Source organism: Poecilia latipinna, unplaced genomic scaffold, assembly GCF_001443285.1.
Source record: "Poecilia latipinna isolate Pla-1442-1.1 unplaced genomic scaffold, P_latipinna-1.0 Scaffold137, whole genome shotgun sequence".
Classification (NCBI taxonomy): domain Eukaryota; kingdom Metazoa; phylum Chordata; class Actinopteri; order Cyprinodontiformes; family Poeciliidae; genus Poecilia; species Poecilia latipinna.
The window spans coordinates 90,062-108,857 of NW_015112753.1; the positions used below are offsets into that span (position 1 = coordinate 90,062).

The window sequence follows — 18,796 nt, forward strand, 5'->3', positions numbered from 1 at the left end:
GATTGAAATTCAGTCATTTTGCAAAATTGCAATGGAAAACCTTTTTTGCATTACACGAGTCACATGATCAATGACCAGATGTTATCAGTGGCGCAAACCATAAAGAAAATGACAGGCAGGAAGTGGTAGCAGGATTATGGCGTTTCATGTTTTTTTAATGACTTGTCGCATAAACAAATTTATTTTGTATGACTGTAATTGCATTTCTTGGTTAATAGAAACACTGCAAATTGCGAAATTATGTTTTTTCAACACAATTGTCATGAAAACGCAGCTCGTCTTTGAGCAGTATTTCATAGAATGAAGGCATAATATTTTTATTCAATTCAGTAAAATGCACCAAAGAATTTGGTTGTAATGTAAAAAAACATGACGGAGTTCTGCACTGTTCACCCCCCAGTAGATGAGATCCATTCAGCGCGGTGAGATGTAGAGAACATTCTGGTCGGCTCCGTGTTGCCAGGAAAAGCTGCTTTCCTTCCAGAGTCCAGCTACCGGCATGACGACAGTTTGGCCCCCACTCGTCCTGTCCCCCAGGACTTCATTTGTCTTCTGACAAAAACTTTTCCCTCTATTATTAGACCCTTTGCTACTGTACAGAGGCGTTTTTTTTTTATTTAAGACTTCCCTTTGCGTCTCAGCAGTTTTTTCTCCTTCACAGCTTATAATTGCCAGCCAGCAGGAAGCGGCTGGCATTTTCCAACACAAGCACTTTATGAGTTGCTATTTCCAACAAGGATGCTGTTTACTTTGGACCCTGCAGCACTCAACTTATATAGGTGTCAGTGAGTCCCCAACCTGTAAATACTGTAACTCCACCGCAAGCCAACGAGCCGGCGTTGCCAGGCAACTACAGCTATGTTTACCCAGTCCGGTCACGGGTGACATCAGTGGATGTCTCTCTCTCTGCCCTCGGGGCGGCTATAATAAGTCGAGCCTATAGCCTCCGCTGGAACATGGAGGCCTGCGGGATGAGCTATTGGAACCTCCTTTGATCCGGCTTTAGGGGGCTCCGTACTGATTAGAGTTTTAGGAGCGAGTTGCACTCACTGCGACTCCACGGTCCGGTCCCGCAGCTTCAGAGGACGGGCTAAACGGGACAAATTTGTGACCTGTTGAAATGCCACTTACCGACAGCACTGTGAAGGAGACAAATGGTGACAAATATCGTCGCTCCTGGGGGCTCACAGCGCTGGAAGTGGTCCGCTGCTAAACATAGACATCTGATGACCTCCAGATATTCCAAAATGGGGGTGTTGGTTTATTATGGGATTGTCTTTCTGTTGGTGAACGAGTCAGGATTCTGAAGAGAAATGTTGGCAGAATCCTGACTTACATTCAGGAGATTAAAAATGAGCTGAACTATAAAGCTCACTTTACAGTTTACCTTACCTAAAGTAAGTTAAGGTGTGTAAGTAGACACGCCATTTGCTTGTTCCGGACTAACAGATATAAGTCCATTTTCAACTCATCTGTCCAGTGAAAGTTATTCCAGAGGCTCTGATCTTTCTCGATGTTTTCTTTGGTAAACTTTAGTCTAGCCTTCATGGTTTTCTCATAGAACATCTCATCTGAAAGTTAAATCTATGTTGACTATCCAAGTGTGGAGGCATATACTTTTATAACAGCAGCAATAAGAGCCTGTATTAGGGTGGATATTTATTGCATAGTTTATCGTTTGGAGTGCAGCGATCACCGATCCTTACAAAGCCCAACTTACAGATTTCGATTTGAACTATTTTCTTTGTTTGTCTGAAAACTTTATCAAATATATTGATAACTTTGCCAAGTGGACAACAGTGGGGTTGTTGTTAACAGAGCATGTGGAGACTTGACCTGGTGACTGATTCTCAAACCTTTGTGCTGACTGACCAGTCAGATCTCCCAAAAATTAAGGTTATCTGGGCTGATTTATCGGTGCACCCCTTTATGTTGTTTTCTAGTTGTAAGAATTTGAATTTATTGCTAAATTCTAATTATTGAAATGCATTTGAAAATATGTGCAGGTTGGTGATACAAATTTACAAATAACACTTCATGTAATTTGTCACCTTCAAAAGTCCATGCAGTCACAGTTACATGGACAAAAATGGTAAAGAAATTGTAAATCATCAATTTACAATTGATGATTGTAAATCATTTTGTGTTAATGTTGTGTTAACAAAACATTGTTAACACAAAACAACATTTTAAATCCTTTTTGTTTATCCCCACCTGCTGCGGTGACATTGTAAGATGTCTCGGTTTACACCACGTTAAACTGCATTTCCCCATGCAGTTGATGCCAAACATGTCTCGGTTTTCTTGACTTTGATAAAATCCTTTGCGGTTTGAGGTTGTATCTCTGGAGGAACGCTTTGCTCACCTCCTTCACCCTTTTGCTCCCCAGGTCGGGTGTACGACGACAAAGTTTACACGGGGCTCTGCAACTTCAACGAGCGGTGGGAACGACTGTCGCTGGCGCAGAAGAAGGGCTTCAACCACCGCTACCAGCTGGGCTGCAACTGCAGGGTGAGTGAAAACCACGTAGAGCTGACGGGAATGAGACGAGCAAGCAGGAGGGAGGACGGAAGGCCAGGCTGGAAACTCCGTTAGCCACTACTAGAGGGGAGATTTAGTATTCATGGAGCCACTTTCACAGTTTCCATCCATTAAATCACCCGTTTGACCTCCACAAGCCAAGAAATGAAGATATTTTTATGAACATTTTTACGGCCTAGTTTCCACTTGCAGATTTCAGGGATGTTGAATAGTGGCAGAAATGCAGAAAAGAGCCAGTTTTACTGCGATCGCTGGGAATTAATCAACAGCCCTGGAAGCAGCTCCGGTTTTCATTCCCAGCTTCTCCTGGCTGCAGCGTGCAGCTGCTGACCCTGCCGCTGGGCGCCGTCCTGGACATCTGCTAACACACTCAGCCACTATCAGCAATAAGTGGATTAGCAGAGGGAGCCTTTTGTTGGCCATGCGGGTCAGGGCGGCAGCCGCCCTGTCACCCAGACCACAGACGACAGAGAATGATGGAACATGGTTCCATGTTGGCTCCACCTCTGACTTACTGCCTTTAATGAGCAGGAAATGAGTCGTAGCGCTCGTACCAAGCATTCTGATGACGGTTTAATACTGAATAACAAAAATGGGAAGTTCTCTCTCTAAAATGTGTCGACTGAATTTGCCGGTGCATTCATTTCTGAGACGAGTGCAGCTCTTTGCAGCAAGTGATTCACTCCCCCCCCCCCACATCTAGCCTTTTTTCTGTTCATCACCTCTACGAGCGGCAGTGTGAATCCTTCCCGTCAGTCGGCGCCATTCATTCATTCGGGGAGCGCCTCCCCCCCCGCCCCCCCTTTTTTTTTTTGTGTAAGCACCTGGCGTAATGACGCACATTTCAAGGCAGAGTGGAGCCCGACTAAATCCTTAAACTACCCAAAAGTTGAGTGCATTAGGAAGACGCTTCGTTTCACATTCCTCAGCACAAAGCACACAAGCATCAGGGCGAAATTGGCAGCTCCGCTCTCTAAACGGTTTCCTTTTACTGAACCACCTGATCACCACAGCTGGATAGATGAGATGGGACATGTCGGAATATTTTACTGAATTCAATTCTGAAGTTGCTTTTAACTCCTTACATGAAATCCAGTGTCTTTCACTTTCTCTGATGGTGTACTGTATTGACACATTCTACAGTCTCTTCATCTTCATAGCAAATATAAATGCATAAAATCTACTTGGATCCATTTGTAAAGGTTTCCTCTCCAAACATTCAACGATTCCAACCTCCTTAATGCCAGTTAAAGTATTACTTATTACAAACAAAGACAGAGTGATGATTAAAGTCTTTGATATGTTCAAACATGACCAACATAGATTGGACTGCAAACTTACAAGATGAATTTGTATTTTATCAGGATTAAGGTGTTTTAAAAAAGCCAACATGGAAGATCTAAGAGCTTATAAACAGCTTTAAAGAAAAAGATACCATCTAATGTTATGTATTTATATTATATTGGCTTTTTTAGTGTGAATAATTAGGCCCAATTATGTATTTTAAAAAGACAATGGTTCATAATCTAGTTATGATTTGACTATTAACAAAATAGTAGTAATAAAAACATCTGAGTAATTGTGGTATTATTTACAGAGAGTCAATATTTTTACTAAAGCATAAAATCATGGAGTCTTCTGTGATGTTTTAACTTTTATGATCAGTGGAGACACAAACATGTTTAATATGCAACATTTTCACATTTTAAGACTTAGTGTGATAAATTGAAATGGGTTTAAATTAGAAACTCTGTCATAAATAATAAATTAAGAAAGAGAGGGGTCTCCATTTTTCTAATGCTAAGTGTGTTAGCCTTTATTTATTCCTGTCAGCAGGAGCCTAGCTTGTCCCCGTCTGTATATTTAAAACAGAAGTTGTAAATAGACTGAACAGTAGGAAAAAAAACAAAAAAAAACTAAAATTTACTGTTTTAAATGAGAATGAAAGCCTTCCATTGCTATGCTACATTCACTAGCATCCTGAAAGAACTAGCTTTAGCATATGGATTTAGAGATTGTTCTATTTTTAGTGGTTTCTCTTTTACCCTAATTGTTTTAAATGCCAAGCAATTTTTGAATGAATTTTCTCTATTTAAGAGCTTTATTTGAATAGGTCTTGCCAGTTTGTTTGTTTCAGGCCTCCGTATTTAGTTGTGTTTTTCTCTATCGGTAGATTAAGCCCTGCCACTACCTGCCCTGCTTCGTGACTTCGAAGAACGAGTGCCTGTGGACGGACATGCTGTCCCACTTTGGTTATCCCGGCTACCAGTCCCGACACTACGCCTGCATCCAGCAGAAAGAGGGCTACTGCAGCTGGTACCGAGGCATGACCTCCCGCGATAAAACCATCATCAACGCCACTGATCCCTGATTCCAGGCACACCACGCCCAGAAACCAACGCTCTCCCGCCCCGTTTCTGTCCCCCATCTCGGATTCCTCTTACTGGACTCGTGACGGCCTTCTTTAAAAAGGCAGAAAAGAGCAGATATAATACAGTGCCTGTCTGTAGCACTTCTGATAGAAAAAAAAACAAAAAACAAAGCGTCGTTGTAAAGGTTGCCCTTTAGACTTGTAAAGTTTTCCTACTTCAGTCAGCTACCATCGTGTTTTAATCCGTGGTAGAAACAGTAGACGTTTATCAGACGTTTATACGGGAAGACCATTATCAACCTCAGTTGGGATCGTAAAATTGAAAAAGTGGCACCGACTTTAAGCAGCTAATCTACTGATTTGATATCTTGCCAATAACACAGACCATCTTCCTAAAGTAACACACACCAAATTAAAGATTGAGGTGAAATCTGTTCATAATCGTACACCTGCTAGCAGCACTGCCAAAACACTTCTCAATAATGATTTTGTGCCAATATTGAGGGATCAGAATTATACTTGTTAGATTCAAATTCTGAAAATGTAGATTCAGATCAGCCATGTTGAGTTTTACTGCAGCATCCGTCTTTACCACGGCTGTACCTCGGCTTCCCTGAATGTTTCTAGTGCAACTCACCTACAGTTGCACCTCAGCCCCGTACTCTTCCTCCTTTGTTGTGCATAGATTATCAAACGTTAACACTGATTCAGTGCCAACAGAGGGAGGAGTTCTTTTTTCTTTTGAGTTGTGATATTTTATTTTATGCTGTATATAAAAATAAGCTAAAGAAATGCTGAAATCTCTATAATGCATTTATTTATGTTTATTGGATTACACAGTAACCCTGGTATACATGCAAAGACAGAATTAAAAAAAAGTACAACACATCAAATCAGTCAGTGTGAACGACACGCATTTAAATTTTAAGGTACTTTTATTTGTTCGATCATATTTCCCTTGGCTGGTACTATTCAACAACCCGGTGATAGTTCAGTTTAAACAGGTTTCACAGTATGAGATATTTTCTAAGTGTATATTCAATCTTTTGTATTTAACTATTTTAAATGAACATTATATATAAATATATAAAAAAGATAGTAATTTTATTGTCACTAAGACCATTCTTCTTCACCTGCTCCAGTCTGGATTTTTTTTTTTTTTCTTGTTAGCTTCCTTTCAGTCCATTCCATTAGCGGATGCTGATTTGCCTCAAATGGATTAACAACCCTTTTTTTAAAAATCAGCAAAGTTTCTATTGAAGGCCTAAGAACCAACATTACCAAGTTCTGCCAGTTGGATATGATGCTAAACATTAGCTTTGCTAACACCTGTTAGCTAAAATGCAACCATTTGTTTTTCAACATTTAGCCTCGAATTTTTACATAAAGCAAAAAACATTTTTTAAACAATTACATTTAAATAAAACTTTAGATTCTTGCGAGAGCTTTTACCCAAATTTCTTGACAATCTTAAGCTAAGCTAACCAACTGTTAATTATAGCTAGCAAATAAGAAGCCTCGACTTCTTCAAGCAACACAAATTTAAGTCTTTTTTGTGGGCCGAATTGTCTTCATTAGTGTCCATAGGGTTCCTCCTCCAGTTGTGGCATTTCTGTGTCATTATTTCTGTGGTTTCTGTTTGTGTAAATATACTGTCTGCTTAACACAGAAACAATTGGTCAAGTTCAAACTAAAATGGAAAAAAAAGAGGAAAAACTGAAATCAAGAAAGCTGTGTACAGTCTGTGTGTAAGCACTGATTCCTGAATTGTGTGGGGTGGGTGGGGGTGTTACCATGTAAGGGTAGATAAATGTTTGACTTAATTTCTGTGTTTTATATTTTTATAATAAAGAGTCAATGAAAAACGGACCAAACAAGGCTTTTTGTGATCTCTTGTGCGTTTCAGGTGGTTTTCTAGGGAATAACTTCAGAAATCACTCACCATTTGTGTGTGGTTTGGGTAGAAGGTTTGTTCATTTAGGGGGAACTTCTCAGGGCCGAGGGAGTGGTAGAGCTTAATCATTTGAGAAAACTGTGAAGAGAAATAAACAAGAGGACAAAAGGTGTTGGGTAGAACCTGCAGCTGTATGAAAAAGCATTTAGAAATTTCTCAATTTAGCTTTCTTCACCCTTAAATATTGTTTTTTAATGAAAAAAATACTTTAAAATCAGATGGAGATAACATGAATAAGTCCAAAACTAGATGATTTCATTAATAAGGTGAAAAAACTACTCAAATTACCAGTTCAAAATTACATTCAGTATTTTACTAAGGTTTTCTATCACTCTCCTGCAGTCTTGGTGACCCTCAGGACGAGTGCGGCAGTCAGTTCCCGAAACCACAAAAAAAAACAAAAAAACTTGTAAAACATGGGGTCAATGCGACCCTGCCAGACCGCACACAGGGTCCAAATGACCCAGTCTCTTAGAACCGCAGGAAGGTTAACTGATATAAAATTAGCATGATGATCTAAGAGTGACAAAAAAATTTAGAAACAGAAATCTGTAAGAGAGCAATGGAGCTAGCGCTGTATACTTAAGGACATTTATGATTAGGATGTCAGCTGGTTGATGGCTCATCTTGAAGTTACCGTCTGGCACTGGGATAAAAGCTTTTCATTGTCTGAAAATTTAAGGAAATGGGACTGAAACGGTTGAGGTCCACCCAGTCAGAGCTGGTTCTACCAGCCGTTGTTCAAACAGCGTGTTAAGGCAACATCCATGATCCCTTCTAGAAACACTGGGCGCCACACAGGCATTGGGTTGAACTTATCTTTCATTGTAATTGATTTGTACGGGCAGATCCAGACTCTAGGAATACTACGCAGTGATTTGACCACCACGTGAAGCAAAAGTACCTCTACAGACCAAACAGCATAAAAGTGTCAGTCCTGGTGAAACGTACTTTAAACTCAAATTGTACCTGACAACACCGCATTCACGAAGCCACACAGAGCTAAGCATTTACATGTTTTTCACCGGAGATTTCTGGCTTTTCATTTCCTACAAAGCTACTAATAAGTACAGTGACAAAGACCTCCTGCTCCAGGCACAGGTGTTCCTGCTCCATGTAATGGCCCTTATAAATCAGCCAGAGGCAGCTGCTGAGAGGGTAAGTCTGAGCACCCTATGGAGGTTAAAACAGAGCAGGGAGAGCTGTTTAAGACTGCTTACCACCCAAGGTTTGCTGCAGAAATTATATAGAGAGAAGAGGGAGTTGACACTCGGCACGCCACCGAAATGCAGGCCGATCACAACATTCCTGAAGTCCTCGCCGGGAATCATGCTGTAGGCGTGTTGGCGAATCAGGACGAAGTCTGGCTTAAAAGACCTGCAGACAGACATCAAAGGAACCATGAACGTGTACAGATTGGTCAAATTTAAAATGCATTAGGTGAAAGGCCTCAGCATCCAGGAAAAACCATTTGGCTCAACTGATCGGATGGCAGATTTCAAAACCAGATGCCAAAGAGCTGGGGAATTTCTTGAGGTGGGTGGTGGACAGAAGAGCGCCATGTCAGAAACTCTCTGAAGGACTGGTTTTTATTTGTCTATAAGGACGTCTGAACACCCGATAGTCTGGTAGACTGAGTTCGACTGGGCACAGAAATTGCAACATTTGCTACGTTGAAGGAAGCAACATAAAAACCTCTGGAAACACAGAGCTCAACCTCCTTCTTCAAGAGATTTAAACAAAAATGGAGCAGTGTGAGATTTTAAAGGTTGAAGGACCAAAAGCCATTTCTCTCACTACCGCTAGACTCAGCAGATTGTTTTGATTGCATTTACCCAGAATGCCCTGCACTGTTGTCAGCAGCCTGCTTCTGGAGTGATCTCCAGTCTGCTCGGCGTTCACATACACATTCAAACTGCATTCACTTCAACCAAGTCGGTTTTTAGTCAGACCAGAGTTTGCTTTTTTGGTGAGATTGGGCATCCACACCTCCCCAAACAAACTGATCTTTCTAGGCAAACAAACCAGAGTTTGATTGAAGCGGACAAAACAAGGCTGGTGTGAATCTTCATTGCATAGGTGGTTACGGTTATGCTACAGTTAGCAAAAAAACAAACTGAAAATCTATGCTTGTTTGTTATAGCAGCAATGTAAGACTCCCAGACTCCACTAAAGGCTTTTTGTGAATTTGAAATAAACTTGGAGGATAACATAAGCTGACATTATCTGTTTAAATAATAGCACCTGGCTGCACCCTAACCCCATTTTGAGTTAGGTATTGATAAAAGGTTGGCACAATGAGTGTGGGTGAAAATCAACCAAAAGTACAAAAGGTACAGAACAACAAAAAGACACCAGGACTCGTCTCGCTATCCTCAAATTACTTAAGTCCAACTGACATAAAAAAAAAAAAAAAAGATTTTAAAAATGCATCAAATTACATTGGTACAACTACTGTGTTCATTCAAAAAGAATGTCATGTTTTATTAAAACCTAGACTGAAGTTGTGAAAAGTCAACTTGATCTCATAGCAGCCTGCCCTGTTGACTCTGGCTGATCACCAAAGACAACATGAAGCAACATTGCCAGAAACAGACGCTGAACAGGATCCGTGTTCACACAGTCACCGAACCTAAAATACTTTTATGCAACTCAGTTTATGATCAACTTAAAGAGAACAAGTCCCAGACCAAATCCTCATCCGTCCACAATGATGCCTGACAGTTGGTGTGCCGTTTGTGCTGATGTGCTGCATTTCTTTTTGCATCCACGTTTATTTTAATACAAGGCTTACTACCAGTAGCCTATTCAAACAAACTGTACCGGTTCAAATGTTTTTCCAATGGTGGTTCTATTATGAACTTCAACACTGAACATGCTAACTGAAGAATGGGATGGAGCTTTTGTTTTCATTTGCAATTTCTCTGACATTTACAGCAGTCTGACTTCTGACTGAATTTTTATCAATCTGGACCTCAGATTCTTTGGAAGTGACCTTCCAACCCTTCCCATGTTGTTTGGCAGCAGCAGGCCTATTGCTGATATTGTTCATCTTTGACATTGTGCAGATCATGTTCCTCTAAAGTCCTAAGACATCAGGAAGAATCCACTCAGCTGGATCACAGCTGATCAATGTTTCTGTTAATCGGAAGGTGGAACAGACCAGATCATTTATATGTTGAAACCTCAGAGCTGCTTACAGTTTCCTACAATAAGTGACAGACTGGATGCATTTTAGTATGCAGTCATCATGAGTGACATCTTTCCTTAGTGAAACATCCCATTGCGACCTGAATGTGTTGGGGACAGAAGTCTCCAGCACTTCTCAAACTCTGTCAGCATATGAACACACACCGGCTGGGCTGTGTGTGTGTGTGTGTGTGTGTGTGAGTGTGTGTGTGTGTGTCGATGGTCATGAGCTTCATTAGTCTCAGACTGTCGGGCTGAATAGGTGAAGAACTTCTCATCGATCCAATTAGCCTGATCCTTCCTTTACAAACTGTTCTGGGAGTGAATCCAAGTGTTTCATGAAGAACCTGAAGTCCTCAACCGTTTCACATTTATTAGAACAAAATTAGATTCGCATACTTTAGTTTTTTTTCCTTCAATAACTTGTTTTCCGTTTTGCTTTCCTTGGATTTCATGAACTGACGAGATGAGCAGGTTATGTCATCTCTCTTTGGGGATTAATTAACTGGCTTAGCAAAGGTCATGCTGGCTCTCCTTCTCATGTCGCCAAACTGAAAGGCTGATTCAGGGAAGCATTAATCAGAGAGGCAGCAGAGAGGCCCAGGGTAGCTCTGGAGAAGCTGTAGAGATGTGCAGCTCAGGTGGGAGAATCTGTTCACAGGACAACGCTACAGAAGTTTGGCCGTGTAAAAGAAAAACCGCTATTGATCCCTGAAAGAGATTCAGACGTAGTCCTGTTAGTACTTCCCTACAAGCCACATGGGACACAGGCAGCATGTGTTCCATGAATAACGCCCTCTGTGTCTCATTATATTTTACATTGTCATCATTCATATTTGCTCTTTCTGAACCATTTGAAAGAAGGTTTGTTGCAGTTTATTGTTTTCACGTTTTACCAAGGTATTCAACATTGTTGTTTTTGTCATTTTCAGTTTCTACATTATTTATTTTTACATCAGCTGTTCTACACCTAACTGCACTGATTGAACAAATTCAAGCTGTGTTGTTTTTATATGTTGGACCAAAGTTGTGAAGCTATTGTTGTATTTAAGTGTGCTGTACTGTTGCAGAGTTATCAAATTAATTTGTAATTTGGTACATTTATGTCTGTGTTTTAAAAAAAAAAAAAGAAAAAGAAAAAATGTTTCAAGTCAGTGCATTGGTTTTTCTGTACCGGATCGGTATTAGCCGATACCAAATCTCAGATATCGGTATCAGAAGTGAAAAATGTGAAGAAAAGAGGAGAAGGAACAACTATGAACATACCCCAGGACTGACATGTCTGTGACTTTTCTACAGTAAAATTAGTGCCAAAAGATGATGATGTATGTTTTTTTTTTATCAACATTCCTTAGACTGGAAGCTATTCATACTTGGGACAATGCGCTGCCATTTGGTCTCCAGATCCCATTATCATGAAGAATCTCTGACCTTCTAATAAGCTCTGAAGGAATATGTGTGTTCCAGAGAGCATTTTTCTCCATAAAGGCCCTGTGCTTGTCTCAAAAGCTGATGAAGGCCTTATCTTCCTCCATCAGCCTGTCTCACGTTGATAAGACTAATCGCGGTAAAACTCAGTGGGAATGCCACAAATGTCAAACAGTACATACCGAGGCTCAGTCCAGGGTGGATACACAATGCTGCATTGTGCTGCGGGGGCTCTATGCCGTCACAGGGAAATGCACCTTACAGAGAAAACTCTCTGCTTTCCTGTTAACGAGAACAGATGCCGCCGCATGACACCAAAATAACATCTAGGTTTGTTTTGAGACTTTTTGGACTTTAAAGGTCAGTAATTTGAAGAAAATATTTATACCACTTGTGCCTTAGCATTACACAAGAAGAAAGACAAACTCAATTTCGTTTCAGTCTGATCATTCCCCCTTCAAGGGGAAATTTCCTCAAATGAGACGACTTTTTGAAATAACTTATCTTTCTATGGAGTTGTGATTTTTCGGATTGATTTCTTCAGACTATAGCAAATCATTATAAGATAGATTATGTAGAAAAAGAAATGATTGTTTGAGAGCGGAAGAATTCCTGAGGCAACCAAATGATCGGCAGCAAGGCATTACATTTCGTAAGCATGTCCAGCAGCTCTTTTGCATTATTACGAAACAATGTTGTATTGACAAGAACGCTGGGAAAGCTGAAGTCCTTTCAGCTTTCAGAAATTTTCCCTCGAATGAATCATACTCCAACTAGCACAAAGACTTACCCAACTATGAGAGTCTCTGCTAAAATCTCTCATTGACCGTTGCCTAGTAAATGGAAGTTGCTCACCAAAGTCAACATGGTTCCTGATGATTTACTGACCAGTTTTAGTCTCTAAGGTGGTTCTGCTGGACAGCCCATGTTTACCCCTCTGGTTCTGCAACAGCCCCCTGAGGGGAGCATGTTAATGCATTCTACATTAAGATTATCACAATGATCGGTTTGGCAGTCGAGTAACACATGTAATGCAAACATGTAATGAAAACCAGTGCACTACCAGTGTGGGCTGAATGGGTTAACGATGTTCATAAAGGTCATTACAATAATCGTCTGTTGGCTCAATCATCAGACCCTCACATAAAAACCCAGCTGAACCTACTAAAAGGAAGTTAGATTTTTTGACTTTCAGTATTATTGCGGGTGTTAGGGTCCTCGCGGGCGCCGTTACGTGTGCTGCAGCAGCATTAATTAAGCCCTGTAAGAGCAGTAAAGAGAATGTTCCCGACAGTTTTACAACTTTCGCCTCACATTTCATCCCCTCACCCCCATTTTTAGTTTGGGGATCTGGTGACAGCCCAAGATACTTACGGTTCAATTATCTTAGCAAACCACTTCCTCGTTAAAGGTTTACCAATCAAGTGAGAGACACCGATCAGCGCTGGCTAATTGTTTGTTGTGCATTCTTTTTTTAGTACAGCTGGGAATCTGTGGTTATGGCAGAAAGGAGACAGGCTGCTCTGAGGCCTCTCATACTTTGGCTGCTGTCATCTGCTGTTCGGCCAGATCAGCATTCCCACTCTGAGCGGAGACGCTTGATGGAGGTTTTGGCAGCGAGAGCCAGAGAAGCCAAAGGGCTGACTGCAGAATTTCATCTGGAAACAACATGCCACAACTACTGTACTTTGTGGCATACCGTTCTGCTACGCTACACATGCCACGTTGCACACTCAGCAAATTGTTACAGACGGTTTTGACAACAGGTATTTGCTTGTTTTCATATTCTGCAGGTAAAACTGAGTCTGTGTCAGTCACACTCTGCCTTAGGAAAGGCTGATGTTGTCTATACCTGCTGATGTTGGAGCGATCCAATGAAAACTGAGTAATAAAGCTGAAAAGTAACTGAGTAAATTCGCATTGAAGGATATTTTTCCTTCCAATAGCTGGTACAGTGATGTTTGACATGTATTATGATAAATGTGGGTCTCAAAGCTCCTCTAGTCTGTCATTATGTTCACATGCGTCTTGAGGAATGCACATTCACACACCCTAAATAATCATCAGACCCTCACATAAAAACCCAGATTAACCCAGAAGGATGTTACATTTTTTGATTTTTGGTTAAAAAAGAGGGATTTATTTTTCCACAACTAGAGGAAATGATCTGGCATTATGGTTGATGCACTTTCAAATTTGAGAAAAGAGGGTTAAGGTAAGGGCTCTCCAAACTGCCCAGGTGACACCATTTACCATCTAGTTGGCTAGTGTTGGATGGGGCAGTATGATGTAAAATAGATTTTTTTAGCTTGATAATCATGTTATAATGTCTTAAAGTTGGCATGTTGCTTCATGCGTTTCATGCATGTTGAAGCTGCGGTTTCCATGCTTCTAACCATCAACCTCACAGAGCAGTCCTCCCTCGCAACTCCCTTCACTTATCTCCTTCAGACTAGCCAGAAACAATTAGCAAACACCTGGTGGATCTGAGCATCAGCTGAGCTCATTACAGGAGCTACTTCTCTGTTCAGCTCTGGTTAAAATGTAGTTGGAGGGTTAATAAAGGAGCCATGTTGTAATGACTTCCTGAAGGCAGAGTGTCAGAAAGAACAGGAGTGTTTTAAAGAGACAGAGGCCTGATTTTAAGGGGTTAAATTGCAAAGTCGAATTTCTTTGTCATATTTGATGTATGCAGCATTTTTATAGCTGCAGATACTCGATACTTTATTGCATATAGTGGTATAAAATGGCACTATGTGCCTGGAAAATACATAACGCATAATACCAAGACAATGCCGATATCGACTTTTTGGTGGGCAAAATGAATGTACGTATCTGAAAATAGACACCAACATCGGTAGCCTACAAGGTACTTGTTAAGCNTGTTTCAACCGTTTTACGAAACAAATCTGGATTCATTCTCATTACCTTCCCCAGGTAAGGATGAAAGATCAGAATTACTTGACTTTGCAGCCAGAAATTCGCTTTTAAACAACCGAAAAATATTTCCTATGTAGCTAAATTGGCCCGAAGTAACCACTGATTGTTGGCGTAGCACCTAACGTTTTCATATTGTTTTCTAATGAGAGAGAGCTGATGAGAAACTGCTGTTAGAGGAGAAGTTCATTAAAGACCAGGGGATTTAGTGAGGAAACATCAGTCAGGATCAGAGCTGGAGCTGCTGTTCTTTTGTTTCCAGCTCAGCTTCACCATGTCGGTATTTAGCTATAAAGATGCTACGAGTCAGAGCCCAACATGCTGAAAATGTCTTTTACTGAATGTGAAGGAAACATATATGTATTTTCTATTACACTTTTGGATAATTTCTCTTTTATCCTTGGCTTTAGCCTGTGTACCAGGATGTCTCAGAAGTCATTGGAGTTCTCCTAGTTTGACCAGCAGACTGAACTCCTGCCTGTGGGCAGTTTTCCCAGTATTATATGTATAAATGTAACAGCTCTGTCTTTACCCGTCCGTCCTGTTATGCACACTTGGAGGCCAGTTGATTGTTTTTTAGATGATTTATTGCAATCTGTAATCAGTGGTTGATAAAACACAGTGAGCCTCTCTACCGGTCAACCTATGGCTCACAACAGAGCGCTGAACCAACTGTGTAATTTACAAACAATTATAGTGAATTCCGACATTATATTTTCTAGGCCATTTGATCGTATAGTTTTAGAATACAAATAAAAATATAAATAATAAATATAACAGTCATTAAAAGCTCTCTGGGGATTAGTGGAAAAGAAACATGACATGTTGCCATAGAACCCAACAAACAAACAGACTGGCAACCACAACTGACAAACTGATAAATATAACAAACTAACTGACAAACTGATACACATATTTGACAAAATAAATTACTGACATTTAATATAATATAATTACCTGTAATCAGTGGTCGATAAAACACATATGGCGCAGTGAGCCTCTCTACCGGTCAACCTATGGCTCTGTGCAATGCAACAAAGATTCCAGTCACCCTCCTGAACAAACCTCCAACACCATTTAGAAGAGAACCGGATTTGTTGACTTACCACAACAGAGCGCTGAACCAACTGTGTGGAATTTTTGGTTTCTCATCCAATTTATAGGTAACCAGTAGGGGGCGCCAAAAACCACCAATTACAGGATAACTGTGAAACATATTTTAGCAGGAATTTCATCTGTATATCTAATACCCATTACATAAATACATTTGTAGTTTGTTGCACACTTTTATTCTTTCACGTTGCATATTTTTAATAGAAATATCTCAAATCTGAAGTATTAGTGTATTAAGACAGCTTATGTAATGAAATAAAAAATGACTGCTAGATTTTTTTCACTCTTTGTCTATGCTGTCCATAGCAGAGTTGACATATCATACTGTGATAATGTTATAATAAAAAAGTAAGAATAAAGGCATTGTGCTCTTGATTAAGAATTCCCCCAAAACCATTAAACAACCATATCAAAAGCTAGAAACGCTGTCTTTAGTGCTTTCTTTGATTACCAAATAAATTTGTGTGTGAGAGAATGTGCCAATGACAGGTTTTAATTTAATATACTTTGTATAACGGCACTTTGTGAAGTTCCCTCCATTTACTTATATTAACTTACTGGCAGACAGGCCACATTCAATATGGCGGACGCTGTGACGTATTGCAGCAACGGGCCGACCAACTTGATGAGGCGTCTATGTATTCATGTCTATGCATATGTGAAGCCGGGATTAATAAAGCACACGGAGCTTCACATAGAAGGGGTTCTTTATTCTCCAAAAGACACTGTTCCCTCTGAGTTGAAACAAAATAAAAAGAATGAGATTCAATATATGGAGAAATACATGTCCCGTATTTCGAATGGTAGAAAGCCTTAGCTTCAGTGAAATGGCGGGCTAACAACGCGGTTAGCACTCAACAGAGTAGAACACAACTTCACATAGAAGCTGAAATCTAACAGCATATAATGGCATAACAAACGGCAGTGGCACCTCTAGAAGAGGATAAACAGAAAAATATGACGTTAGCTTCATCTCTGTAGCTTTGTCCACGGAAGATAATTAAGTTCCAACATTAATTACCAAACACTTGGATTCTTCTCTCATGTGGCCATGGTCGTCTTCTCCACCAGGTCTCGGATCAAAAAATGTCCTTCTCTTCCGTTTTACCAGTTAGTGCCATAGACACAATATAAGCATAGACGCCTCATGGACCGCTCCGGCGCAGGAAATACGGCGGCCATCTTGCAGCGGTATTCCCTCCTACTTTGCTCAATCAAAACAGCAGAAGATGCCTCAGCACTGAGGGATATTGTTGTTCGGATCTATGGATTATTGATGTGAGGGCTCCACAGACAAGATTTCACAAGTAAGATGGACATATTATTGTGTATATATTGTGATTAGAATATTACTTTACTGTATTTGTGTCCATCGGCGACATACCAGCTAATATTAGCTACAGTGCTTGGTGTAATACCGGGGTTCAGCCCCGCTATGAAGGCTAACTGAGATTCTGTTAATCTAAAAAATTAATTATTCTCTAACATTGACTTAGATTATCTGACACAAGAGCCTGTATTAGAAATGAAACAATATAACACATGTTATAAAACTTATATTATGTGTTATAACCAGTGGTGGGAAGTAACGAAGTACAAGTACTTCGTTACTGTACTTAAGTACAGTTTTCGTGTATCTGTACTTTACTTAAGTAGATTTAATAATGGATACTTTCTACTTTTACTCCACTACATTTTACAGTAAGTATCTGTACTTTCTACTTCACTACATTTCTACAGAACCGTCGCGTTACTCGTTACATCCACGTCGCATTGAGCTTTTTGTCCGTTAAAATGTGACGTTCAGGCACAGGGACTTAAGGTGGCGCCGTAAAATCCAAGCAATGACTTACTGTCTGTTGTCACCCATCGCCTCCACCTTTACTCGCACGCGGAGCTCCAGACATGCGCAGTGGTGGATATCAGTCTAATGTCAGTAATATAATAGCGCTGCATAAACCATAAGATATGGTGACATGTAAAATCAGCAACGCTTCGCTTTCACGGTGGGGACTTCGTGCAACTTTTAGCGTTGCACGAAGGAAAGGTTTTAAGGTAATATCTTTGGACGTGATTCTAGCAAAGCTAGCTGTACTGACTGAGACACATGCTGCATCTGTGATGAAAAAAAAAAGTTGTCACTCATGCCATTGTGTGTTGATCTCGGTGGCCCCCGTATCAGTAAAAACTGTGACCAAAGTGGAATATAGTAATATGACATTCAGGAACGATCCGATTCATCTGGACGGCTCTTTACTAAGTCCTAAGGACTGAAGCCTCACTGGGAGCCGTTCTTTGTTCTTGTGTACACTGCAGTAGCTAACACATACACACGTTTATTTAATCGCCGAATAAGTAAAAGTTGAATGAACACAGAGCATGCTCTGATTGATTTCGTCTCCTGTCATGGTGGCAAACATTGCAGTGGGAGGGAGGGCGAGAACAGTCACGGTGCTCCTTCTGCTTGGTTTCTTGTTGCGCCATTGGACAGTGTTCATAGTTGAACGTTATTTACCGTTAATTGCGATGTTTCAGTTGTGGTTTCTGACATGGGCAATATGGGCAACCGTCCAGGGTGTTATTTTTCTAGGGATAGCAGGAGACCTCTGCGGATTGTAGCACAGCCATGAAAGCAAAACAGAATGAAATGAGTTTTAATTGATACTGGTTAAATAAATTTCAGCTCTAAGTATTTAACATCTAGGTGGTTTTATGGGAAGGTGGATCTTTCAGATCAATCTGAGAACCAATTTTGATAAACTTAATTTTATTCTGTCATGTAGCGCAGGGGGCAGGTCTTGGTCTCGGGTTCGGTGGTCTTGACTACAACTCTGCTACGTGGTTCCTCGATTGCATGTCTTCCCCCCCACACCTTCGTTCCATCCCCTTTCAGTTGGATTTCTTTCTAAATAAATGTCACTAATGAAGTTCATGCTATGTTAGGACAGGAGAGACAAGATGTTTCCATCCCTGAAATTATGATTCATAGAATCACATAAGTATAAACTGTTACAGAGAATAAACACAATAAGAACATGTTTAATCTGTGACATTGTTTATTAAAATGGCACATTTATGATGTATTCAAATTAAATACTATCGGCACACTTAATGATATTAGCGATTAGGTTATGTATTCAGCAAGTACTTTTACTTTTAATACTTAAGTATTTTTAAAAGCCAGTACTTTTTTTACTTTTACTTAAGTACAAATGTTAATCAAATAAAAGTTTTACTTGAGTACATTTTTGTCTGTGTATTTG

The 18,796-nt window shown here is 40.3% G+C and overlaps 2 protein-coding genes across 3 annotated transcripts in view; one reads left to right on the top strand and one right to left on the bottom strand.

The window, feature by feature from the left end:
- LOC106945278 (metalloproteinase inhibitor 3) overlaps window positions 1-5,808 on the top strand; it is a 20,013-nt gene extending 14,205 nt beyond the window's left edge. Inside the window, exons 4-5 of the mRNA XM_015028840.1 lie at window positions 2,390-2,511; window positions 4,715-5,808. Of these exons, the coding sequence (XP_014884326.1) occupies window positions 2,390-2,511; window positions 4,715-4,912 (320 nt within the window). The 3' untranslated portion in view covers window positions 4,913-5,808. The remainder of the gene's footprint in view (window positions 1-2,389; window positions 2,512-4,714) is intronic.
- Window positions 5,809-5,852: 44 nt separating this feature from the next.
- LOC106945276 (synapsin-3-like) overlaps window positions 5,853-18,796 on the bottom strand; it is a 56,041-nt gene continuing 43,097 nt past the window's right edge. For both annotated transcript variants that reach the window (XM_015028838.1, XM_015028839.1), the window contains exons 5-6: window positions 8,087-8,243; window positions 5,853-6,944 (exon numbers count right to left, since the gene is read on the bottom strand). In XM_015028838.1, coding sequence (XP_014884324.1) covers window positions 6,840-6,944; window positions 8,087-8,243 — 262 coding nt within the window. In that variant the 3' untranslated portion in view covers window positions 5,853-6,839. The remainder of the gene's footprint in view (window positions 6,945-8,086; window positions 8,244-18,796) is intronic.